The 25,758-nt window shown below is 49.8% G+C and overlaps 1 protein-coding gene across 1 annotated transcript in view; it reads left to right on the forward strand.

The window, feature by feature from the left end:
• The window catches only part of SHANK3 (SH3 and multiple ankyrin repeat domains 3), a 610,715-nt gene that overhangs the window by 501,707 nt on the left and 83,250 nt on the right, over positions 1-25,758 (forward strand). Inside the window, exon 14 of the mRNA XM_065411947.1 lies at positions 13,749-13,831. Within this exon, the coding sequence (XP_065268019.1) occupies positions 13,749-13,831 (83 nt within the window). The remainder of the gene's footprint in view (positions 1-13,748; positions 13,832-25,758) is intronic.

The raw sequence follows: 25,758 nt of genomic DNA on the forward strand, positions 1-25,758 counted from the left end.
GCGAAATTCTGTGGCCTGTCTTACAAAAGAGGTCAGACGAGATGAGCATAATGGTCCTTTCTGGCATTAAGGTATATGGAAGACACCATCTGGGTCATCAGGACAATTCTGTCTAAGGTAATTATCATCTTTCTAGATTCTTATAGCTCACCCATTGGAGCACCTTCCAGCAATCCATAAAGTGAGGTGTCACATCAGATTCCTTCTCAGTTTCTGTCCCTGGGGAAACATGCACACGTTGTTCTTGTTGTAGGGTTGGGGAGCCGGGGGTGGTAATGATCTGATGGGTGAATTTTTCAGTTACAGGGAGGTTACAGAAGTGCATCTTGCCCTTGAATCAGAGAGTGGGATGCTGGATGTGGTTCTGGGGGAGTGAGTTCTATACGATCTTGGACCAGCCCCCAGAAAGTGTTGTCTTTTGCACAAACACCTTTACAGTGGACAATCACATTGTGCCTGTGTGGGAGTTGTCGTGGGAGGTGGAGGTCCCGGTGCTCCAGGCAATCTTTTAGGTGTCCTGGACCCATTCTGTTCATGTCTTAAAGATAAAAACCAAAGTCTTGCATTTGATGTGATGATTTTGGGGAGACGGTGTCGCGAGTGGAAGGCAGGTCTGATGTGTTCGTGACACTCCATGCTGCTGATGAGAAGGGCTATCACATTGTTCTCAAGGGTGGGACAGAGCCTTCTAGCCAAGCGGAGCCGGTACACGCTACTTACAGGTGTGGCAATGTGGGAGCTCAGTGACCGTGAGGAATCTGGTAGCCTTCCAAACTATGGACTGACTTGACCAGCTGTGGTTGTGAGTTTTCATCCGGGGAGACTGCACCAGGGTTGCAAACTCCTCAGATTATTTTTCCGTCTGTCAGCCAAGATCACATGCTACGGTTTAACTTCAGTCAGTTCTGCAGAAGCTGAACTCCAAGAGCTGAACTCAGCCGAACAGTGGGTGACCGTGGTATTGTCCTATGTTCTGTAGGACAGAGAGAGCTGTGTGTTACCCCTGCATTGTTGGCATTTAAGTCTATGTTGTCTCAATAGGGGTATGGGACCAGAGAGAGAACTGATCTTTGTGGGACTCTGCACGTGAAAGGCCAGGTGGCAGAAGAGCAGTTTCTTTTCGCTTTCCTTTGGGGTGAGTCCTTTTAGGAGGGATTCAGATCATTTGGATACATTCCTCTGGAATCCTGCTGTCTCCTTCAGGTGAGAGAGCAGAACCTCATGATCAACCGTGACAAATGCTGCAATACGCTTCAGGAACGGAAGAACAGTTGCTTGCCCTTCCTCCACTGACAGCAAGAGATAAACCATCAGTGCCACTTGTTGTCAGATGTTTGGCTTGCGTGTGTGCTCTCTCTGCGTGCTGTACTGACTCCATGGTTTGCTCTGAATCCAGTTTACGCAGAATCCTATATATTGAATCAGCTAGCTAGGCTTGAAGGTAACCTTTAGCTACCTTCTCTGTGAGCTTGCTGAGGAATAGACGTTTTGATGCTACATACTTTGTTAGCTGGGTGTGATGCTTCAGTGATGATGGTCACACAACTGCCAGACGTTCCTTCACTGAATGAGGCACTGGCTGTTTCATTCAGAAGAGAAGCAAATTGCCCATGGGTCTCAATAACCAGCCAGGAGGGGCTGGGGCCTCATTCACAGGTAGTGGATCATGCCTCCATTAGTGTGAGAGCAACAGAATGAGGACAGTCGACTTCAAAAAAAAGCCAACTTCAGCAGTCTCAGAGAACTGGTAGGTGTAGATAAGGTCCTGTGGGAAGAAAAAACTAAGGGAAAACGGAATTCAGAGGAGCTGGCAGTGTCTCAAGGAGATAATATTAAAAGTACAACTGCAAACTATCCCTATGTGAAGGAAAGTCAGAGCCCCATTGGCTTGACTGCGTACTATTCATCCTATCAGGAGCTTTTTAATGACCTGAAAATAAAGAACGACTGCTACAAAAAGTGTGAATGAATTGCAGAGGAGTATAAAAGAATAGCACAAGCATGTAGGGACAAAATCAGAAAGGCTAAGGCACAAAATGAGTTACATCCAAGCAAGGGATAGAAAAGGCAATAAGAAGAGTTTCTTTAAATACATTAGGAGCAAGAGAAAAATGAAGGAAAGTGCAGGTCCCCTACTTAGTGAGGAAGAAGAACTAAAAACTGATGACCTCAAGAAGGCTGAGGTGTTTAATGCCTGTTTTGCTTTGGTTTTCACTAAAAGGGTTGATGGTGACCAGTCACTCAATACAATTAATATTAACAAAGGGGAAGGAATACAAGCCAAAGTAGGGAAAGAACCGGTTAAAGAGTATTTAGTTAAGTTAGAAATATTCAAGTCAACAGTGCCTAATGAATTTCATCATGGGATATTTAAGGAACTAGTTGAAGCAATCTTGGCACCATTAGCGGTTATCTTTGAGACCTGTTTGAGAATGGATTTGGTCCCAGAGGCCTGGAGAGGGCAAACATAGTACCTGTCTTTAAAAAAGGGAACAAAGAGGATGCAGGGAATTACAGACTGGTGAGCCCTGACTTCTGTACCTGGAGTAATACTGGAATAAATTATTAAACAATCAATTTGTAAGTACCTAGAGCAGTGGTGGGCAACCTGCGGGCCACGGGCCGCACATGGCCCATCAGGGTAATCCACTGTGGGCTTACAGACAGTTTGTTTACATTTGCATGGCTGCCCGCAGCTCCCAGTGGCCGTGGTTCACCCTTTCCGGCCAATGGGAGCTGTGGGAAGCGGTGGCCAGTACGTCCCTGTGGCCTGTGCCGCTTCCCACAGCTCCCATTGGCCGGATAATGGAGTGGAAAGTATTGCTTATAAAATTTGCAGATGACCAAGCTGGGAGGGATTGCAAGCACTTCAGAGAACAGGATTAGAATTCTAAGTGACCTTGACAAATTGGAGAATTGGTCTGGAACCAATAAGAAGAAATTCAGTAAAGATAAGTGCAAAGTACTTCATGTAGGAGGGAAAAATCAAATGTACAGCTACAAAATGAGGAATAACGGGCTAGGTGGTAGCACTGCTGAAAAGGATCTGGGAGTTAGAGTGGATCACTGAGGTACTTGATGCTTTTTTTGCCTCGGTCTTCACAGACAAGGTCAGCTCCCAGCCTGCTGCACTGGGTAGCACAGTATGGGGAGGAGGTGAGTAGCCCTCAGTGGTGAAAGAACAAGTTAAGGACTATTTAGAAAAGCCGGACATGCACAAGTCCATGGGTCCAGATCTAATGCATTTGAGGGTGCTGAGGTAGTTGGCTGATGTGATATGCAGAGCCATTGGCCATTATCTTTGAAAACTCATGGTGATCAGGGGAAGTCCCGGACGATTGGAAAAAGGCAAATATAGTACCCATATTTAAAAGAGGGAAGAAGGAGAATCTGGGGAATCACAGACCGGTCAGCCTCACCTCAGTACCTGGAAAAATCATGGAGGAGGTCCTCAAAGAATCCATTTTGAAGCACTTGGAGGAGAGGAAGGTGTTCAGGAACAGTCAACATGGATTCACGAAGGGCAAGTCATGCCTGACCAACCTGATTGCCTTCTATGATGAGATAATTGGCTCTGTGGATGAGGGGAAAGCAGTGGATGTGATATACCTTGACTTTAGCAAAGCTTTTGATACGGTCTCCCACAGTATTCTTGCCAGCAAGTTAAAAAAGTATGGTCTGGATGAATGGACTATAAGGTGGATAGAAAGCTGGCTAGATCGTCGAGCTCAACGGGTAGTGATAAATGGCTCGATGTCTAGTTGGTAGCCGGTATCAAGCGGAGTGCCCCAAGGGTCGGTCCTGGGGCCAGTTTTGTTCAACATCTTTATTAATGATCTGGATCAGGGGTCCCCAGTGCGGTACCCGCGGGTGCCATGGTGCTCGCTGGGGCGTCTAAGTGCGCCCACATACTGGCCAGCGGATGAGCATCTGCCGAAATGCTGCTGATGAGCAGTGTCATCCAGAGGCGTCGCCGCAGAAATGCCGCCGATTTTCGGCAGCATTTTGGCAGCAACGCCTCTGGATGACGCTGCTCGGCGGCAGCATTTCGGTGGCGATGCCTATTGACGTTGCCGCTTGTCGGCAGCATTTTGGCGGATGCTCGTCTGCCGCCACGGTCCTCCGTGGCTCATCGTCTGGCACCCACCAGACGAAAAAGGTTGGGGACCACTGATCTGGATGATGGGATGGATTGCACCCTCAGCAAGTTCGCAGATGACACTAAGCTGGGGGGAGAGGTAGATACGCTGGAGGGTAGGGATAGGGTCCAGAGTGACCTAGACAAATTGGAGGATTGGGCCAAAAGAAACCTGATGAGGTTCAACAAGGACAAGTGCAGAGTCCTGAAAATAGGATGCAAGAATCCCATGCACTGCTACAGGCTGGGGACCAACTGGCTAAGCGGCAGTTCTGCAGAAAAGGACCTAGGGGTTACAGTGGATGAGAAGCTGGATATGAGTCAGCAGTGTGCCCTTGTTGCCAAGAAGGCCAATGGCATATTGGGCTGTATTAGTAGGAGCATTGCCAGCAGATCGAGGAAAGTGATTATTCCCCTTCATTCGGCACTGGTGAGGCCACATCTGGAGTATTGCATCCAGCTGCGGTCCCTTCTAGCCCTGTGGTTCTTTGATTCTGTGATTCAGATCCCTTCTGGAATCTCCCTTCTTCCCCTGAGAGTTGCCTTCAGCCCAGCCTGCAGCTGCCTTCGAGTGCTTTGAAAGATTTGCATCAAAGATGTGCTGTATCAAAGCTGTCTGCTCGCGGAGAGAGACCCATCTCTCCTGGAGCAGGTACTCTGCTCCAGTTTTCTCCAAATGATCTGCATTGCTTGTGTCAAGCAGACGTCTCCAAAGTGCGTTGAGGCCTCCGTGCACTGGGTGGATCCGGGTGTGCAGTCGGTGCTGAGCTGCCGTTTACCCGATGAGGCACTCACCCATTTCTGCGGTAAGTGTGGATTGCCTCCATGGAAGAACTGAGTGCAGCAGGTGCTGAGTGTGAGCTAGTGGAGCCCCTATCTCCAGCCGGCTCCACACTGACACCTCTGGTACCCTCTTCGCTGCGTGTGGGATGGAGCTGAGGAACCGCACTGGAAGTGTGTGCTGCAGGGTTTTGCTAAGTTTACTGGGCTCATTGCTGAGGCTGTCTTGCGAGCAGCTGTACTGCCTTTGATGCACAATCCAGCGGACTCTGCACTGAGTCTGTCACAGATCCCAGCACAATGGACAGAATCTTTGCTCCGAGAGTTTGCTTCGTTGGCACAGGCCGCACGGGGGGCTCATGCCCAAGGGCCTGGGCGCCCCCTGCACTGAGGGCTTCAGCACAGATGGTTAATGTTTCTTCAGCCCTTCCCTCAAGCACGATCGTGAGTGGTCTGAGCAGGATGACAGGGTTGTTCCTCTGGGGGACGGCTGTTAGCTCTGATGAGTCCTCTGCATTGTCAGTGTAAGTGAGCCCTCTGCTGCAGCAGAATAACAAGGTCTCTCCTTTAGGTAATCCAGCCTCTTCTCCAGGAATTGGCCAGGCACGTCCCCAGCGGTCATCTGCATGCCCCTCAGGCCATGGGCCTATGAACCCCTCTCCCAGGGAACACCCTGCCAGGAAATACCTCCAACTGCCAGACTTCCTGTCCAGTCTTGGGATTGTGGCTTTTGGGATATCTACTGAAGTGTTCTTAGACAATCTCCAGTTATCCTTTGCATTTTCTGATTGAACTCTTCCTCCCAGCTGATCTGGCTCATGATTAAGGCTGTGAGTCTGTCATGGAAGTCATGGATTCGGTGACTTTACAGGAAATCTATGACTTCTGCAAGCGGCAGGAGCGACTGACCCCAGGACCACCCAGCTTGGGTGGCCCCGTGCCAGCCGTACCAGCCTCCCCACCCCTCCAGCAGTGGGAGTGGTTCCGGGCCGCCCCTCGCCAGCAGCAGCTGCGGCAGTCCCAGGCCAGCGGGGCCATCCCCAGCCATCCGCGGTGGCGGTAGTCCCAGGCCGCCCTCCCTAGCCTGAGCACTAGTGGGTACCCCAGAGTCCCCCTAACCCAAGCACCAGGGTGCACCCCAAAGCCCCCCCCCAGCACCAGTGGGTGCCCCAGAGTCCCACCTCCACAGCAGCAGCAGCAGCACCCTCAGAGCCCCCAGAGCACCCAAATGCACAAGTCATGGACAGGTCATGGGGCCATGAATTTTTGTTTATTGCCCGTGATCTATCCTTGACTTTTAATAAAAATACCCATGACTAATTCTTAGCCTTACTCATAATCATTTTCAGCTTTGTGAAGTTGGCCCTTTTAAAGCACCAAATATCTATATAACTGGTCTGTACTTTGTTCTGCTTGCACATTATAGATGTGAACAAGTCATGATCACTTGTACCTCGTTGCCATTAATTTTTGTTCTGTGATCAGTTCCTCTATCTGTCAAGACGAGGTCTAATAAGGAATTCCTGTCTAATAGGAATTTGGATGCTCTACTCTTTGAGTTTGGAAACTGTCTTCTATAATATTTAGAAAGTCCTAGGATGTTTTAGTAGTGACAGCGTGAGACGTCCAGCATATGTCACTCAAATTGAAATCCCCAATGGTCAGGGAGTTTTTTAACCCTACACATTATAGATAGGTGCATGAAGAGGTGCTTATCCCGTTCCCTTCTGTGATTTGGGAGTCTGTAGCAGACAGTCAAGATCATTTTCTTCTAAGTTATCAGTGGCTTGGGAACCGGTAAGGCCATTTTTGACTCTCTCTGCCCTTTTGTCCACTTGAGCCTTTCTAAATAGATTTCTTACCGTTGCATTGAACTGTCCAGTCACGAAAATCATCCCACCAGGTCTCAGTAAGATGGAAAGATGCACCAAGAGTGTTTCCTTCTTTCCAAGCTGTTTTTTTTTAATTGACAGCTCTTCAGAGCTGATCAGAGGGTTAGACTAAATCCGGCAGACAGATGAGTGGGGAGAGGGCAGGCAAAATGGCCAAAGGTGCACAGTGAAGGTGCACATGAATAGCTGCAGTTTGTCATGGGCTAAAACTTCCACATCTGGACTGTACGAAGAAGTGCAGGTAAGTAGTTTTCCCTTGTGCACTTTTAACCACCTCCCTGACAACCTGCTCCCTGAGCCATTCCCAGCAGGACTAATCATAACACTCCAAACTGCTGGGCAGCTTCCCTCAGACCCCACTTAGATAAAAAGACTAGCTTGCATAGCAAAGGTTGCCTACTTCCTCTCCTAGGGCACTGTGGAATTTCCCCCCAGGACAAGTGCCTTGTGAATACCTGGTGAACGGGAGCTGCTTACCATGGGAAAGGGGAGATGTACCTGGATGTGGTAGATTCTCCATCACTGGAAGCCTGACAATCAAGACTGGGTGTTTATCTAAAAGATCTGCTCTTGCTCAAACCAGAAGTCATGGACTTGATGCAGGAATCACTGGGTGGCTTCTCTGCTCTGTGTAATGCAGGAGGTCAGACAGGATGATCAGAATGAGCCCATCTGTGAGTCTCTTCCCAAAAGGGTGCACCTCGCTTTTGTCTGGGTGTAGAGGGTGCCTTGTCCTGGAAGGGGACTAATGGATTGAAGGGGGGAGAGGATTTTGTGCATATTGGGGAGCGTATTTCCTAACTAGATGTGGGTTTGAAAGCTAAGTAATCACTTGACTTCATTTAGGAGAGGATGATTTCTGCAGAAAAGGACCTAGGGGATTACAGTGGACGAGAAGATTGATGAGTCGACAATGTGCCCCTGTTGCCAAGAAGGCCAACGGCATTTTGGGCTGTATAAGTAGGGGCATTGCCAGCAGATCGAGGGACGTGATCATTCCCCTCTATTCGACATTGGTGAGGCCTCATCTGGAGTACTGTGTCCAGTTTTGGGCCCCACACTACAAGAAGGATGTGGAAAAATTGGAAAGAGTCCAGCGGAGGGCAACAAAAATGATTAGGGGGCTGGAGCACATGACTTATGAGGAGAGGCTGAGGGAACTGGGATTGTTTAGTCTGCAGAAGAAAAGAATGAGGGGGGATTTGATAGCTGCTTTCAACTACCTGAAAAGGGGTTCCAAAGAGGATGGATCTAGACTGTTCTCAGTGGTACCAGAAGACAGAACAAGGAGCAATGGTCTCAAGTTGCAGTGGGGGAGATCTAGTTTGGATATTAGGAAAAACTTTTTCACTAGGAGGGTGGTGAAGCACTGGAATGGGTTACCTAGGGAGGTGGTGGAATCTCCTTCCTTAGAGGTTTTTAAGGCCCGGCTTGACAAAGCCCTGGCTGGGATGATTTAGTTGGGGATTGGTCCTGCTTTGAGCAGGGGGTTGGACTACATGACCTCCTGAGGTCCCTTCCAACCGTGATATTCTATGATTCTATGATTGGTGCAATGGGCAGGCTGCTGGCGTCTTAGTACCTTTGCTAAAGTCCTGATCTGCCACAGACTTTCTGTGTGCCTTGGGGCAGGTCCCTTACGGCTAGATTCGCAAAGGGACATAGGCGCATAACTGCCTGTTAGTGCAACACCACTGACATTCACAAAACCACCACTCAGCTTCTGCCTAGCCTTGGGCTGCCTACATCCGCAGAGGCACCTCAGTTTCCACTTGTAGATGTGCAAAGCCACCTAAGTCTTGATGCCGTCATACAGCTAATGAGCTGGTGGGAACTTGCACTCACGCCTAAGCCCTGGCATGATACTCAAGCTAGGCATCCACCCGTATTGCCTGGGGGGACTGATCCAGTCGGTGTGCTCAGTGCAGGTCTAACCCACCCCAGAGATCACTGGGGCAAGCCGGTCGGGAATAGTGGGGACCGGCTCTTTGTGTGTCCTCCAGAATCCGCAATAACCCAGTGATTAGGGCATTCACCGGGGATATGGGAAACCAGTGTTCAAATCTGCCCTCTGTTTAATTATATACACACTGGAACAGCTTCCACAGGCAAAACTCAGACCCACCCACAATCCCCTTCCCCCCCCCCCGCCCGCCTGGGGGTTCAGGCACTCGCTTCGAATGGGGGAGACCTGGGCTTAAGTCTCTGCTCCAAATGAGGCAGAGCGAGGATTTGTAAACGGGGAGAGCCCGGCCACGGAACTATGGGCTGTAATGGGGCAGGTCTTTCTCTCATTTTTCCTGTGACAGGCTGCCCTGGCCTAGGTGCCTAACTCCAGGAGAGGGGTGGGGATCGGTGCCTCCCTCCAGCCGGCCCAGATCCCTGGGAGTTCTGTACCTTTGTGGATCTGGGCTCTCAGCCCCATGCCTTTCTTCTGCATTTCACCCCTGGCTGGCTTGGGTGCCTCCCCGCTCAGCTTACTGGCTTCTGAGTCTCTTTCTTAGGCACCTAACGCTCCCCGTGCCGTGTGTGGGGAGCCCCGGCGCCTAGCTCGGGGCTGTGAATTCCACTGGCCGGAAGAGCACAGCAGAGTCAGGCCTTGCAACTTCTAAGTCCCCTTTGTGAACCTAGCCCATACCTGCGCTCTGCTCCAGGGATAACAGCACTGTCCTGCCTCAGAGGGTTGTGAGGATAAATACATTAAAGCATGGGGAGTTCTCAGGCACTACAGGAATGGGGGTCGAATCAGTGCCCTAGATGGATTTGTTTGTGACCCTCATCCACCCGTCCTCATTCGCTGTGGCTCTCATTGGTTCCCACATCTGCCCTCGGGGTAGGAACTGTGTCTTGTGTGTATGTGCCGTGCGCAGCACGTTCGGGCACTACTGTATTATAACTCGTAATGTTATTAGTCATGTGTTCCTCCAGCTGAGGCCTGCGCCACTGGACTCATAAGTACAGCACCTTAACTTACAAATGCAGGGATAAAAAACCCGAAAAATTGTTGGTCTGTAAAATCTGTGGCCTGTTTTCTCCCTGCTGCCCCTTGTGCCTGGGGGGTGCTCCCCATAAACTTCTGCAAAGCCGCCTCATCATGCACCTTCCAAACCCTCCTCACTACTCTCCTTTGCCAGGGTCCCTACAAAAATCGGACAGCGCTTAGGCCACTGCCTGCCATGCTGCCAACAGCGTCTCCTTGTGCTCCTCCACCAGTCTGTGGCCAGCTGGTATCTGTCGTCTGCAGGTGTAAGCTAGCGTGGGAGTGCGGGTCCATGACGGGGGCTCCTGGGGCTACAGTAATACATACACTAATAAGTCGTGGTACTGCCCCTACTAATAAATCATACGGAATGCCGGGGGGGTCTTTATAACATGCCACACACCACGGCGCTGCAGTGCATGCATTTCCCTGGCATACATTACTTATAGTGCATGTGTGTGTGTAGCAATCCATGGCCACAAACCTACACACACATACTGCAATCTCCAGCTAACTACATACAGGCAGCATGGGAATCAAATGTGTGGACTTCTGCTTCAGAAAGCCAAGTGTTTCTCCAGCGAGCGGAGACAGCTGCTCCACTGAGTCAGCTAGCAGAGAGGATTGAAAAATACGCTTGTCAAGCCCTTTTATTTTTGATAGTTCCTTCTGACAGTGAGGACATTTCCACGGCTCGTGTAGCTGCATCATCATTCCACCCTGCGAAGGTGTCCGTGCTCAGCACACTGTGAGCACTCCTGGGTCTCCCAGGAGAAATGAATATGATCTAGTTCCTCTGTAGAAAACTTTTTCTCAGATTTTGGATATGTTTGTCCACATCCTGGACACTCGCAGATGGATTAAAAACAAACTTCTGGCACCTCCTCCTGGCTGACAGTTTGTGTTTATAGTTCAGCCCTTGTAGATGAGAAACTCTTTAGTGATGCATCCAAAGTTGTATCACAGCAGAATAGTCAAAAGGTTCCCCGAGGTGTAAATCAGACCCGATCTGTATTTATATCGTTCTTAGCATTCGAGCCCTGCGAATCCGCAGAGACCCGCTGACCATGTATCCAGATTGCGGATCAGAAGCGGATACAATTTTGTATCTGCGCAGGGCTCTACTCAGCATCATGGTGTCCAAATGCAGATGGAGCCAAATTGCCCAGATAAGAAACTGTACGACCCAGGGCACTGAGCTGAACCTAACGAGCCAGAAGGTACCTGTGTAATCAGGTCGGATCAGCTCTGTATTGGAGCCTCAAGTAGGTTCTGTAGCTCTTCCCAAACAAATGGCAGTGAAAACAGCAGATTCCTTCCCCACATTCGTCACTTGCTTTTTCTTCAGTGCTTATCCCTCCTGTGGTTTGGGAAACAGAGGTGTTTATGCATCTCTATGTATTTACCTATGCAGGGGCGGCTCTATGTATTTTGCCACCCCAAGCACGGCAGTCAGGCGGCTTTCGGCGGCATGCCTGCAGGAGGTCCGCTGGTAACGCGGATTCGGCAGCATGCCTGCAGGAGGTCCGCTGGTAACGCGGATTCGGCGGCGTTCCTGCGGGAGGTCCGCTGGTAACGCGGATTCGGCGGCATGCCTGCGGGAGGTCCGCTGGTAACGCGGATTCGGCGGCGTGCCTGCGGGACGTCCGCTGGTAACGCGGATTCGGCGGCGTGCCTGCGGGAGGTCCGCTGGTAACGCGGATTCGGCGGCGTTCCTGCGGGAGGTCCGCTGGTAACGCGGATTCGGCGGCGTGCCTGCGGGAGGTCCGCTGGTAACGCGGATTCGGCGGCGTGCCTGCGGGAGGTCCGCTGGTAACGCGGATTCGGCGGCGTGCCTGCGGGAGGTCCGCTGGTAACGCGCATTCGGCGGCGTGCCTGCGGGAGGTCCGCTGGTAACGCGCATTCGGCGGCGTGCCTGCGGGAGGTCCGCTGGTAACGCGGATTCGGCGGCGTGCCTGCGGGAGGTCCGCCGGTCCCGCGCCTTCAGCGTACCCGCCGCCGAATTGCCGCTGAAACTGTGGGACCGGCGGACCTCCCGCAGGCATGCCACCGAAGGCAGCCTGACTGCCGCCCTCACGGTGACCAACACACCGCCTTCCGCGGCTTGCCGCCCCAGGCACACGCTTGGTGCGCTGGTGCCTGGAGCCGCCCCGTACCTATGTAAGAGCCAGGGTATTATCGTTAGTGATAGTATTTATTAGTATCTGGCGGTTCTAGCAGGAACCTAAAGCTGTGTCTCCTTCGTTAAGGGGTGTCTACGAGCACACCCAAGCTGCTGGCGGGTTTGGCTACACTCAATGCAGAATGTAAAGGGCCACCTACTAATTCAAAGACTGGTCTGCAATGGGTTGTGGCTGGGCAGATGCTAATGCCACAGTACCAGCTAAGTGCCCACTGCATGCCCCTTGAAGTATAGCACTTGGAATCCACCCCCCTTTTCAGTCCAGAAATACAGCTCTCTCCTTACTCTGAATCTGGCACACAGCTACTGCTGTGATGGCGGTGGTATATGAACCTATCTACAACGGAGCAATTCCACACGCTCAGTCAGCGAACGGAGAAATCCTGGATCAGCTGTGATACTCATTCCAGGCAGTAGAGGGCAGCAGCACACCGAGCCAGCACTTTGGACATGACCGTGTGTAGTATGTGTATGTGCAGGGGTGTGTGTCTCTGTATGCAGTGCATGCATCTGGGTGTGTTGAGGGAGGGAGTTTCTACTGCAGTGTGTGTGTGTGCGTGTGTACGCTCTGTCTGTCTTGCATAGGTGTCTGTCTGTAGTGCTCCCTTTTCCCTCTGGTGCACGGGAGCCATGCAGACATGTCCCTGGAGGGTTTACTTCTCCAGGCAGTGCCGGGATGCTTTGGCTCTTTGTTTCTCTGTTGCTGCACTCGGGGTGTATCAGCCTGAATGGCTACACACATGTAGTTGTGGATTTGGGGCTGGCACATTCCCTGCCCTCTTGCTGTGCCTTGCTCTTTCCGGTTTGGTGTGTAAAACTCCTTCGCTGTGCTGCTGAAAAGCACTGAGATCTCTGATTAATTCCACTCTGATGTCAGACATGCGGCTCTGCTGGGAGGGATTTACAGAGCTGCATTTAAGCTCTCCTTCGCTGAGAGAATCTTTCTCTGTCTCTTCCCTCCCCCCTTCCCCTTTCCATCCCCCCTCCCCGCCCCAGCTCTCTGAAAACGTGTAGACATTTTTCTGTTGAAAGGGTCGCTAAGGCTTGGGGTCGGTTCAGAGCTTTGCATTTGATTCCCTCTTCTTACCACTGGATATTTTTTCATTCTTCTCATCTAGCTGCCATTGAGGACAGAGAGAGCAGCTTTGTTAGACTAGGACAATGAAATGAACACCCCCCTTTTTTTCCCTAATGACAGCCCGTTACTTAGCAACGGGGGTGGGGGGATTTTAACAGAAGATCAGAGCGTCAGGATGAGGAGATAAACTCTGTCATTCGCTCTCCCAGGAAACTTACTAAAGAGCCACCTTCCCTTTTGTCAGGCTCCTGATTTTTGCCCCCCAAGAGCCAGCAGGAAAGTCTCAGCGAGAATCCTCCCTGATGGCTGGCTGGCTGCCTCCCCCTGCAACTCCTCTGCTCAGGCGCCCCACTCTTCAGTTACATGCTAAGGGCATCATGTAAAGGGAAGCCCAGGGTGGGATCAGTAAGCTCTCTGCATACACATGCAGGTGACTGAGAGGGGGATCCGTGGGCAGAAGGGAGAGCCAGACGGCCAGGGCTGACCCCTACCCACACAGGGAGGGAAAGGAGCATTCGCCTTTTTGTTCTGACAGTGGGCAAGGGAGGGAGGGAGAGAGATTGTGCCCAGCTCCGTGCTGAGAGCGATGGTTGCTCCGAAGAGGTCTCCGTGTGAAAGGCAGAGAGGCCACCTGCGCCTGGCAGCATGGTGCTGAAATCTAACCCTAGCATCATTCTCTTGTGCTCTTTCCTGCCCAGTGACTACATCATCGAGGAGAAGACGGCCGTGCTGCAGAAGAGGGAGCATGAGGGATTCGGGTTTGTGTTGCGAGGGGCCAAAGGTAAGGGCTGGTTTATTTCACTCGGGGCTGGGGCTGGGAGGGGAAGGTCCATGTCCACAGGGCCCTGCTCTGGCTGGCCGCACTGGTGTTACACATTGCCAGCCCGTGGGCCCCTGTACAGCAGGGCTCTCCAGGGACTCTCCTGCCCCTTGCCTCATGCCCAGGCACGTTAGAGTTTAACTCTAGTGCTGTACATTGTCCATACCTGGTATTTGCACACTGCCTGGTAGTTCTCTGATAGACTCTGCGCTGTGCATAGAGCTCTGCACGCCAAGGCGTTTCACCTCCAGCCTAGTGCATGTGGACAGGGTGCATGCCCCGTGCTCTGTGCATGCGTGATTCAGACTGGGAGCCCCTCAGAGCAGGGCCCATGTGCAGCCCCAGGCCCCCATGTTGACTGTGAATTTGGAGCCCGGTTACTACAATCCCTGGCTGTGTTGGGGCATAACTCCAGGCTGGGGAGAAGGATCGCGCTGGTGGTGCCTCTGTTCTGAGGCGGCTACTTGTGGCACTGTGCTGTCACCACACCTCCAGCCCTGCCTGATCAGGGTCTCCCCTGCTGGCATCAAGGGGACATTTCCAATCCCCACACACTGTCTTGGGGAATTCCTCGGCTCACGCTGCCAGTGCATCTGGCCCACGCTGTAGCTATTGTGGTTCATATTACTAGGAATTGTTACCAGAAAGAATCCCTCTGGAACGGAGCGTGATTGAGCTCATCTATTGGCATTGAATAACCAGCGTTAGCCCTGAGCTGGGAGCATGTGGAAGGCAGGGGACTCCTAGCCTAGAGGGTCATTCTTCCAGCGATCTCAGGTTGAAGACTGGGGCAGACCCAGCACTGAAGTGTACTGAGGGATCAGATCAGTATGGGAGAACATAGCCACAGTGATGTCTGTCTGTGTCCCCTCCTGCTGCACAGGAGACATGGCACCTATAGGGAAGGCTTGGAGAGGGGCTGCCAGCTTTGCGTAGGAGATCTGCTCCTTTTCGAGCCCTTGCTGTGGGTGGAGACCCTTTTGATTTGGGTTTGAGCCCCACAAGTGATTTCCTCATAGCAGTCATTGATTGCCTTTTTCTGCATGTATCACAGAAGGGTTTTGTGTGCAAGTGGGTGTGTCTCTCAGTACATGTACATTTGTACTCGTGTGTGTGTGTGTCCTACTCACATCTGCTAGTCTGCAAATTGTGTAATGAAACTTCCCAGCCCTCAGCATGGCATCTCCCTTTCTCATGGGTTGGGTTGTCATGGTGCGGGGTTACTCCCGTAATGACCAGATTCTCCCCGATTCTCTCAGGCTTTCTCTGTTTCCTCTCCTCAAGTTTGTATGCTCTGTATTTTCTTGTGTCTACTGATAGCTGGCGGAAGAGACTCCAGGCAGATTAGACAATGGGCTTTTGGCTGTGGGGCTCTGCAGCCAAATGAGTCTTTGTGGGATTTTTGGTATAAATATGGCTTAGTGTCTGTATGACTCTGGGGGCCACAAAACTGCTATCAGAGGCCATGGGGAAGCATATGGCTCTGGAGCGTCATGGGGCTGAAGGTAGCTTTGAGGGCAGGCCTTGTAGGGGTGAAGGTCTCTGAATAGTGAGGGGTGGATGTGGCTCACTTGGGAACCCATCACCCTCCCATAGTCACAAACTGTTAATCCGGGAGTCATCCTTGACCCCCTCTCCCCTTTACCTTCCCCTGCTTAAAGCTACTGCCGAACCCTGCTTCTTCCTCTATAGCATGCCCCAATCCGCCCATCCTCCTTTCCCACTTCCAGAAGCCTTGCCCATGCCCTGGTGACACCCAGCCTGGGCTGCAGCCTCCATCTTTCTGGATAACCCCTCCCACCTGTTTATGTGACCGTAGAAAACATCCCTTTCTGTGCCCACTGTTACCACAATGAGCTTAAAGGGCGTTTCCCGCTCCCCGAGTAACGGCACGCACAAGCCAGGCACTGATGTCTGTTCATCCCACAGCAGCCATAACTTTATTCTTGATTTGGCACGTCCTTGGGCCGGGTGCTGGGCAGACATATAGGAACAGGTGGGCCCTGCCTCAGGGACTTTGCCATCTAAATGAGGGCTCGGCAGTTAGATGAAGAGTGAAAACATCACCAGCTACGTGAATTAGAGTAAAAAAAACCAGACGGGTTATAAGCCCCCATGCGTGACGGCAGGCCGCAACCACTAGCTGACTGGGTTGGGGGAAAAGCAGCCCCACTCATCAGGTTATTCCCTACGTGGTTTTTGTACTTTCCTATGAAGCAGCTGCTCCCGAGTCCGGTTGGAGCTGGGATCCTGGGCTGATCCTGTTCCTATTTCTCTTCCGAATGCTGTCGCTGAACTCCTCTTCTTGTCCTGCCCCTCTGAACGTGTCATCTGCCCCCTTCCTTTTTCAAATCCCTTCATTGGCTCTACCAGTCTCAGATTCAAACTCCTTGTCCTCAACCCAGCTCTGCCCCGCCTGCCTCTCTTCTCCCATCACTTGCTGCTTCCTGGCCCAGGACCTGCACTCTACCAACTCCACTTGCCTCCATCTGCCATGAGCACTTCCACCTTCCCTTACTCTCCTCTGTGCCTGGAACAACCTCCTTGGTCCTACAGGCCACACAATATCCTCCTCTTCAAATCCCAGTGTTGTATGTCCGAGCCGCACACTTGCACCAAACTAATTATTCATAGAATCATAGAATATCAGGGTTGGAAGGGACCTCAGGAGGTCATCTAGTCCAACCCCCTGCTCAAAGCAGGACCAATTCCCAACTAACTCATCCCAGCCAGGGCTTTGTCAAGCTGGGCCTTAAAAACCTCCAAGGAAGGAGATTCCACCACCTCCCTAGGTAATGCATTCCAGTGCTTCACCACCCTCCTAGTGAAATAGTGTTTCCTAATATCCAACCTAGACCTCCCCCACTGCAACTTGAGACCATTGCTCCTTGTTCTGTCATCTGCCACCACTGAGAACAGCCGAGCTCCATCCTCTTTGGAACCCCCCTTCAGGAAGTTGAAGGCTGCTATCAAATCCCCCCTCATTCTTCTCTTCTGGAGACTAAACAATCCCAGTTCCCTCAGCCTCTCCTCATAAGTCATGTGCTCCAGACCCCTAATCATTTTTGTTGCCCTCCGCTGGACTCTTCCCAATTTTTCCACATCCTTCTTGTAGTGTGGGGCCCAAAACTGGACACAGTACTCCAGGTGAGGCCTCACCAATGACAAATAGAGGGGAATGATCACGTCCCTCGATCTGCTGGCAATGCCCCTACTTATACAGCCCAAAATGCCGTTAGCCTTCTTGGCAACAAGAGCACACTGTTGACTCATATCCAGCTTCTCGTCCACTGTGACCCCTAGGTCCTTTTCTGCAGAACTGCTACCTAGCCATTCGGTCCCTAGTCTGTAGCAGTGCATGGGATTCTTCCGTCCTAAGTGCAGGACTCTGCACTTGTCCTTGTTGAACCTCATCAGGTTTTTTTTGGCCCAATCCTCTAATTTGTCTAGGTCCCTCTGTATCCGATCCCTACCCTCTAGTGTATCTACCACGCCTCCTAGTTTAGTGTCATCTGCAAACTTGCTGAGAGTGCAGTCCACACCATCCTCCAGATCATTAATAAAGATATTAAACAAAACCGGCCCCAGGACCGACCCTTGGGGCACTCCGCTTGAAACCGGCTGCCAACTAGACATGGAGCCATTGATCACTACCCGTTGAGCCCGACGATCTAGCCAGCTTTCTATCTACCTTACAGTCCATTCATCCAGCCCATACTTCTTTAGCTTGTCGGCAAGAATACTGTGGGAGACCGTATCAAAAGCTTTGCTAAAGTCAAGGAATAACACATCCACTGCTTTCCCCTCATCCACAGACCCAGTTATCTCATCATAGAAGGCAATTAGGTTAGTCAGGCATGACTTGCCCTTGGTGAATCCATGCTGACTGTTCCTGATCACTTTCCTCTCCTCTAAGTGTTTCATAATTGATTCCTTGAGGACCTGCTCCATGATTTTTCCAGGGACTTAGGTGAGGTTGACTGGCCTGTAGTTCTCCGGATCCTCCTTCTTCCCTTTTTTAGAGATGGGCACTACATTAGCCTTTTTCCAGTCATCCGGGACCTCCCCCGATCGCCATGAGTTTTCAAAAATAATGGCTAATGGCTCTGCAATCTCATCTGCCAACTCCTTTAGCACCCTCGGATGCAGCGCATCTGGCCCCATGGACTTGGGCACGTCCAGTTTTTCTAAATAGTCCCGAACCACTTCTTTCTCCACGGAGGGCTGGTCACCTTCTCCCCATATTGTGCTGCCCAGTGCAGCAGTCTGGGAGCTGAAAAGTAAACAAAGCACAAATGGAAGACGTATCTCTAATGTGGTGTATCCACTGCAGAGTCAAGTAAACTCATGAGGGAAAGGATGGTGCCGTGGTTAGGATGCTAGTCTGGGACTCTGGAACCATAATTCACAGATTCCAAGGCCAGAGGGGACCATTGTGATCCTCTAGTCTGGCCTCCGGCATATCACAGGCCATCAAGCTTCCCCAAAATAATTCAGTTCCCTCCTTTGTCACAGACTTCCTGTGTGGCCGTGAGCAAGTCTCTGTATGCCTTTCTGTACCCTGAGATGACAGAACTTTCCAACCTCACAGGGGCGATGTAGGATAAATCTATTACAGATTGTGAGGTGTTGTGGTACTTCAGTGATAGATACACCTTATTTCATTACGCTGTCCCTTCCTTCTGTCTTTTGTCATCTTCATCGTTTCTGTGGAAGAGGCTTAAGGTTTGATACTTGATGTCCCGTGTTGGGGGTTACATGCTTTGGGGGGCTGCATGACGCATAGCCACAGTGATGCAGCAGCACTTTCCATTGCAGGAACTAGACAAACTAGCAAGATAGAAATATTCAAAGTACTGGGAAATAGCATCTTGAGATATCCAGTCGTCAGCCGTAGTCCAGGTGGAATCCCCTGGTCTCATTTGTGATCATAATTCTGGGACAATGGGAATAAGACTCATACCTGCAGCTCATGGTATTAGCATACAGTTGGTTGTTGTAAATCCACCACCATCCTCAATTTAATGGTGGCTGAGACACCTGACCTTACTTGAACTTCTTTGGTTCATGCTTCTGGCCCTGCTTTGTCTTTGAGCCTTTGTCCAGAGGGGTAGTAGAACCGGTTCGGAGTGGGTGTGACCATGCACACTTTGTCTGTCCTCACCTGTATCGGGCACCCCACCCTCAATGTGGTCTCCCTTGGTATATGAGTCCTAGAATGAAATAAACACTAGAGTTGTCTTAGTTACAGGGTAAGCACCCAGGTCCCTGAGATTCCTCTCTCGGCTGGTGATTTATCAGGTCTGGTTTTGAAATTGAGACAAATTGCTCTGAATGAGTTCGATTGTTCTCACCAACTCAGACTCTTCTGTGCATTTGCTCTGGATCTCACGGCTTCCATGGCAACTTGTAGACTATACTAGGTCATTCTAGGCTCAGTCATCACCTGGTGGCAGGATGCCACACTCTGATCTTCATGATGGGACTGGACATTGGAGATATGAAAATGACATATCCCCTCTTCCTCCACACCACCACCTCTTCTAGGCTGAGGCCAAGAACTCTCCTCATGCCTGAGAAGATGGACGTGCTAGTTTAAGTGCCTGCCCTAGGAGGCTGATAGACACAGCTGGATTCCAGATGTCTCTAGGGCTATGTCTAGAGTGGTGGTGAGGGGTGTGATACCCCTGCTCATGTACTCATGCTCACACTAGCTCTCATCAGGCTAGTGCAAGTACAAATAGCAGTGTGTCCACGGTAGCACGGGTAACAGCAGCAGAGGCGCGGCTTAGCCATGCCAAGTATACACCCAGCAGTTTCAGGCGGGTTTGTACTTGGCATGGCTAAGCCATGGCACTGCAGCTACACTGCTCTTTATACTCACGCTAGCTCAATGAGTGTACGCGAGCAGAAGAATCACACCTCTAGCTCGTAGGACAGACCTTGCCCAAGGCAAGAGACGCTCTCCTCTCCCACAGAACCACTCTGCCCAGGGTGGGGTCTGCCTAGTCCCACATCTCAGGTAAGTTTGTCCCAGTACACAAACTTGGAATCTGCCAGAGAGCAAAGTTCATTAGAGCTACTCACCTCCCCTTCCTCCTCTTCTCCTGCAGAGCTCAAGGGTAAAAAGGGGGACTTGCCCCAGGCAATGGCTGAAGGTGCAGTGAGCTCAGAATTTGTTCACTTAAATTCATGGCCTCCCTCATGTTTTTTTCTTCTACCCCACTGGGGCCTCTTGTTGTGTATACGTAGTGTGTCAGTCAGCTTGCCTTTTACAGCAAAGAAACACAAAACAGGAGTGAGAAGCCAGGCAAGGGTACCTCTATGTCATGGGCTTTGTATAGACCTGCAATGACCAGAAGAGCCACCTCAGACCTCTTCTGACCAAGGGAGGCTCGTCAAGCCCAGGTGACTCTGCCGGTTACTGTGCAACCAGCATCAGCTTTGGAGAACCGCTTGCCCAAATGGTTCTGTGCTCAGCTAAAGCATTAGCCAGGTGCCCAATCTCATCTGGCCAGCCAAGTCCACTGCCAGTGATGAAATGACACACTGCTCTGTGCCCAGCACAAGCCATCCCTAGATATCTGGGTCGATGCTGGGATCCTCTGTCTTTCTGCGCTGACTGAATTCAGTGCTGGGGTCTGGATTTAAGGATTTATGTGGATGGCACTGCCAAGGGGCATGGCCACTCCCAAGAATGTCCAAATGATCTTCATGGGGGACTTCAGTTTGAGTGACACATGCTGGAGGTCTCATGGTGCCAGTAGTAAAACACCCTGGGAATTTCTAAACATTATAGGTGACAGTTTCATAATTCAAAAAGTGCTGCAGCCAACATAAGGGAACCCTTTGTTAGACCTTGTCCTAACAGATAAAGAGGACCTGATCACAGGACTGAAAATTAATGGTAGATTAGGTACAAATGATCATGATTCAGGCTAAGATTTAGTCATGGGCATTTTTAGTAAAAGTCATGGACAGGTCACGGGCAATAAACAAAAGTTTATGGCCCCTGACCTGTCCATGACTTGTACTATAAATACCCCTGACTAAATCTTATCTGCTTGGGGATTGACCTGGGACCGCTGTTGCTCTGACGATCCCTGGGGCCAGCCACACCTGGTGCTGCAGCTGCGGAAATCCCGGAGGTCCCGGAAAGTCACGACATCCGTGACCTCTGTGACAGACTCACAGTCTTAACCATGACTTGATCATATTTATAATGTGTAAGCAGAATAAAGTCAAGACCAGTTATATATAAACTTGGTGCTTTAATAGTATAATTCCCAATTATCATTCACATTTTTCTGATTACATTCTTCCTCCTAGCTGATCTGGCTCATGATTTTTTTCAGCTCTGTGAAATTGGCCCTGTTAAAGCACCAAGTGTGTGTGTGTGTGTGTGTGTGTGTGTGTGTGTGTGTGTGTGTGTGTGTGTGTGTGTGTGTGTGTGTGTGTGTGTATATGGAAGAAGGAGAAAGTTGATAGCAATGACTATAATTCAGAAGTTAGGAATTGTAGAAAATTGGATAAGGGGGAAGCAAAAGGACACAAGGAGAAAGCTGTGGCCAGCAGAGTTAAGGACAATAAGAAGGAGTTTTTAAAATATATTAGGACCAAAAGAATTCCTGACAATGCTGTTGGTCCATTATTAGATGGAAGTGGCAGAATTATCAATAATAATGCAGAAAAAGGCAGACGTGTTCAATAAATATTTCTGTTCTCTATTTGGGGGGGAAATAGATGATATAGTCTCATCATGTGGTGATGACACACTCTTTCCATTCCACTAGTAACTTGGGAAGATGTTAAACAAGCTACTAAAGTTAGATATTTGCATCCAAGCGTTTTAAAAGAGCCAGTGGAGAAGCTCACTGGACCATTAATGTTGATTTTCAATATGTTTGCAATACCAGGGAAGTTCCAGAAGACTGGAAGAAAGCGAATGTTGAGTCAATTTTTAAAAAAGGGAAAATGAGATGACCTGGGGAATTATATGCCTGTCTGCCTAACATTGATCCCAGACAAGATAATGAAGCAGCTGATATGGGACTTGATTAATAAAGAATTAATGGAGGATAATGTAATTACTGCAAATCAACATGGGTTTATGGAAAATAGATCCTGTCAAACTAATTTGATATCTTTTTTGATGAGATTATAAATTTGGTAGACAAAGGTAGTAATGGTGACGTAATATACTTAGACTTCTGTAAGGAGTTTGACTTGGTACCGCACGACATATTAACTTAAAAAACCAAAATAATACGACATTTACATGTCACACATTAATGGACTAAAACTGGCTAACTGATAGATCACAGACTGTAATTGTAAATGTGGAAGTCTTCATTCAGCGGTGTGTTTCCAATGGAGTCCAACACATTTCTATCAGTGACATGGAAGAAAACAAAATCATCACTGATTAAGTTTGTAGATGACACAAAACTTGGGGAGTGGTAAATAATGAAGAGAACAGGTCACTCATTCAGACCGATCTAGATCACTTGGTAAACTGGGTGCAAGCAAACAATGCATATGCATTTTAATACGGCTCAATGGAAATGTGTCCAATCTAGGAACAAGGAAAGAGGCCACACTTACAGGATGGGGGACTCTATACTGGGTAGCAATGTCTGGGGGCTGGGCTGAATGAACAGCTGAACAGGAGCTCTCAGTGTGCTACTCTGTCCAGAAGGACTAACGCGAGCGTGGGAGGGGTAGAGAAGTTACTCAACTTCTGTGTTTGGCACCGTGTGACCCCTGCTGGAATCCTGTGTCCTGTTCTGGTGCCCACAATTCAAGAAGGATGTTGATAAATTGGAGTGGGGTCAGAGAAGAGCCATGAGAATGATTAAAGGATTAGAAAATATGCCGGACAGTGATAGACTCAAAGAGCTTGATCTATTTATCTTGATAAAGAGATTAAGAGGTTGACTTGATTACAGTCTATAAGTATTTACATGGTGAACATATATATATATGGCTCTTCGATGAGCAGAAAAAGGTGTAACAGGATCCAATGGCTTGAACTTGGAGCAGACCTATTCAGACTGGAAATAAGACATAAATTTTTAACAGTGAGTGTAATTAATCATTGGAACAATTTACCAAATGCTGTGATGAATTCTCCATCAGTGGCAATTTTCAAATCACGATTGGCTGTTTTTCTATAAGCTCTGCTCCAGGAATTATTTTGGGGAAGTTCTCTGGCCTGTGCTACACAGGAGGTTAAACTAGATTATCACAATGGTTCCTTCTGGCTCTATGAATTTTTGGAGCCCCTTCCTGTCCCATGAGGGAAGGAAGATAGAAGGCAAAGGATTCTGGAAGTGAACACTGCCGAGTTAAGTGGTGTAAGGTAGAGGTGTTGGGTTTTATGGATCATCTGCCCCCCTTCTGTGGGGAGAGAGGGCTGAATACTTTAGGTGGTCTCCATCTCAGTAAAAGGGGGACCAATTTCCTCGAGGACAAGCTGGCTAGAGTAGTCAGAAGGGGATTGAACTAATAACAAAAGAGGAGGGTGAAAACAGAGAACAAATGAGCACGCAGCACAAAATCTAGATGTTGAGAACAAAATTAATCAAGACACCAAAGTACATAAGGAGAAGAAATTCTTTAATTGCTGATACACCAACGCTAGGAGCTTGGGTAACAAACGAGAATTGGAATTGCTAATTTAGTAGCATAAATTCGATCTAGTTGGTATTACTGAAACCTGGTGGGATGATTCACCATGATTGGAATGTTAAAATCAATAGTTATAACCTATTTAGGAAGGATTGAGTGGGCCAACGGGGAGTGGCACTCTGTCAAAAAATAACACTGCCTGTTTCCAAGGCATTAGTATCATACAATCATGGAATATCAGGGTTGGAAGGGACCTCAGGTGGTCATCTAGTCCAACCCCCTGCTCAAAGCAGGACCAATCCCCAACTAAATCATCCCAGCCAGGGCTTTGTCAAGCCGGGCCTTAAAAACCTCTAAGGATGGAGATTCCATCACCTCCCTAGGTAACCCAAGCCTTGTCTAGATGAACTTTAGTTCCCAGCAGCCTGGGGTACATGTAGCCTGCAATAGCTTGCTGCGTACTTAGGGTTCGTTACACTGCAATGAAACACGGGCGGCATGGACACTGCTGGTCTGGCTCAGCTGACTGGGGCTCACAGGGCGAATAATTGAAATGTGGATGTTTGGGCTCGGGCTGGAGGTCTGAGGTCTCAGAGTCCAGGCTGCAGCCTGAGCCCAAATGTCTACACTGCAGTTTTTTGCCCCACAGCCTGAGACCCGTGAGCCCGAATCAATTGGCCCAGGCTCTGAGACTCGGTGCTGTGGGTGTTTGATTGCAGTGTGACACGCCCTGTCTGTGTGGACCCTGCCGCCATGCCCTTAAAATCCCCTACTGCACTTTAATCTGTCCCCGTTTCACAGCGGGCTTGATCAAAGCGGACTAGGGAACTGCTAGTGCAGCAGCAGGGTCCGCGCAGATACGTAGTGCGTTGCAGGCTACTGCGCTGTAACTTTACACCCAGATTGCCGCAAACTAAGTGTTCATACAGACAGGCCCCAAGTCACTGCCAGCTCGGAGGAAAATGACCGTGAATGCTGTGAATCAGTGTCCAAACAGATAAGGCACAAGGTGGGGTAGTAGTGGGTGTTTGCTTACAGATGACCAATCCCATTGGGCAGCAGGATGACCAGCCCCTAAAGTCCCCGTCTATAATGTGCAGGAAAACAGCTCTGTGCCCATGGGGGGCTTCCGTCTGAATGACACATGCTGGAGGTCTCCTTCTGCCAGCACTAACACCCTCAGAATTATAGATGACCATTCTCCCTTGAGTGGTTGTGCACATACACACTCCACTGCAGGTGTTTGTGTGCCCAGTGCACTCGCGTTTTGCCAGCAGTACCACTAGGTGAAGCATTTGCTCCTGCTCTAGTGCTCTCAGATAAGGGCATAAAAGGGGCATATTCGCCGCCTCCCTCTTGGATCCTTCTTACCATCCATGGTGAGAGTTGAAGCCCCCTGTAGCACTTGCTTTGGTTAGCCAGTATTTCCAAGTTTCCTGTCATGGAAAAGAGAAGACCGAGAGGGGACATGATAGCAGTTTTCAGGTATCTAAAAGGGTGTCATAAGGAGGAGGGAGAAAACTTGTTCACCTTAGCCTCTAAGGATAGAACAAGAAGCAATGGGCTTAAACTGCAGCAAGGGAGGTCTAGGTTGGACATTAGGAAAAAGTTCCTAACTGTCAGGGTGGTTAAACACTGGAATAGATTGCCTAGGGAGGTTGTGGAATCTCCATCTCTGGAGATATTTAAGAGTAGGTTAGATAAATGTCTATCAGGGATGGTCTAGACAGTATTTGGTCCTGCCATGCGGGCAGGGGACTGGACTCGATGACCTCTCGAGGTCCCTTCCAGTCCTAGAATCTATGAATCTATGTACATAGTTATAGCTAGTTGTGTTTAGAGTAGTATTGCCAATTGACTTATAGTATTTGCTATAGGTACCTGGTGGATTTATTATGAAAAAATCCCCAAATTTCCAGCAGTGTGCAGCATGCAGTGCTATTTCCCCTGTGACGAGTAAGAACAAGAGCTTCTGGGTTTGCCTTGGCAAGGGCTATGTGGGGACAGATGCCCTATTTGCACCTCCTTCCTCACCAGGACAAAAAAACAGAGGGATTTCTACCTCAAAGTTCCCCTTGTGAAAGAGGTGATGCATTCCACCTCGGAACCAAGGCCTGACCACAAGGTAGTGAGTCCACAAGGATTGCTCCTCCGGCTGCACAAGTCCAATGAGAAATGTCACTTCTCCCTCACCAGCAGCCGCCTCAGAAGCGCTCCAAGCATTCTGATGATGACAAGTGCTCAAAGCCTGTCTCCAA

The sequence above is a fragment of the Emys orbicularis genome, chromosome 1 (genome assembly GCF_028017835.1).
Source record: "Emys orbicularis isolate rEmyOrb1 chromosome 1, rEmyOrb1.hap1, whole genome shotgun sequence".
NCBI lineage: Eukaryota > Metazoa > Chordata > Testudines > Emydidae > Emys > Emys orbicularis.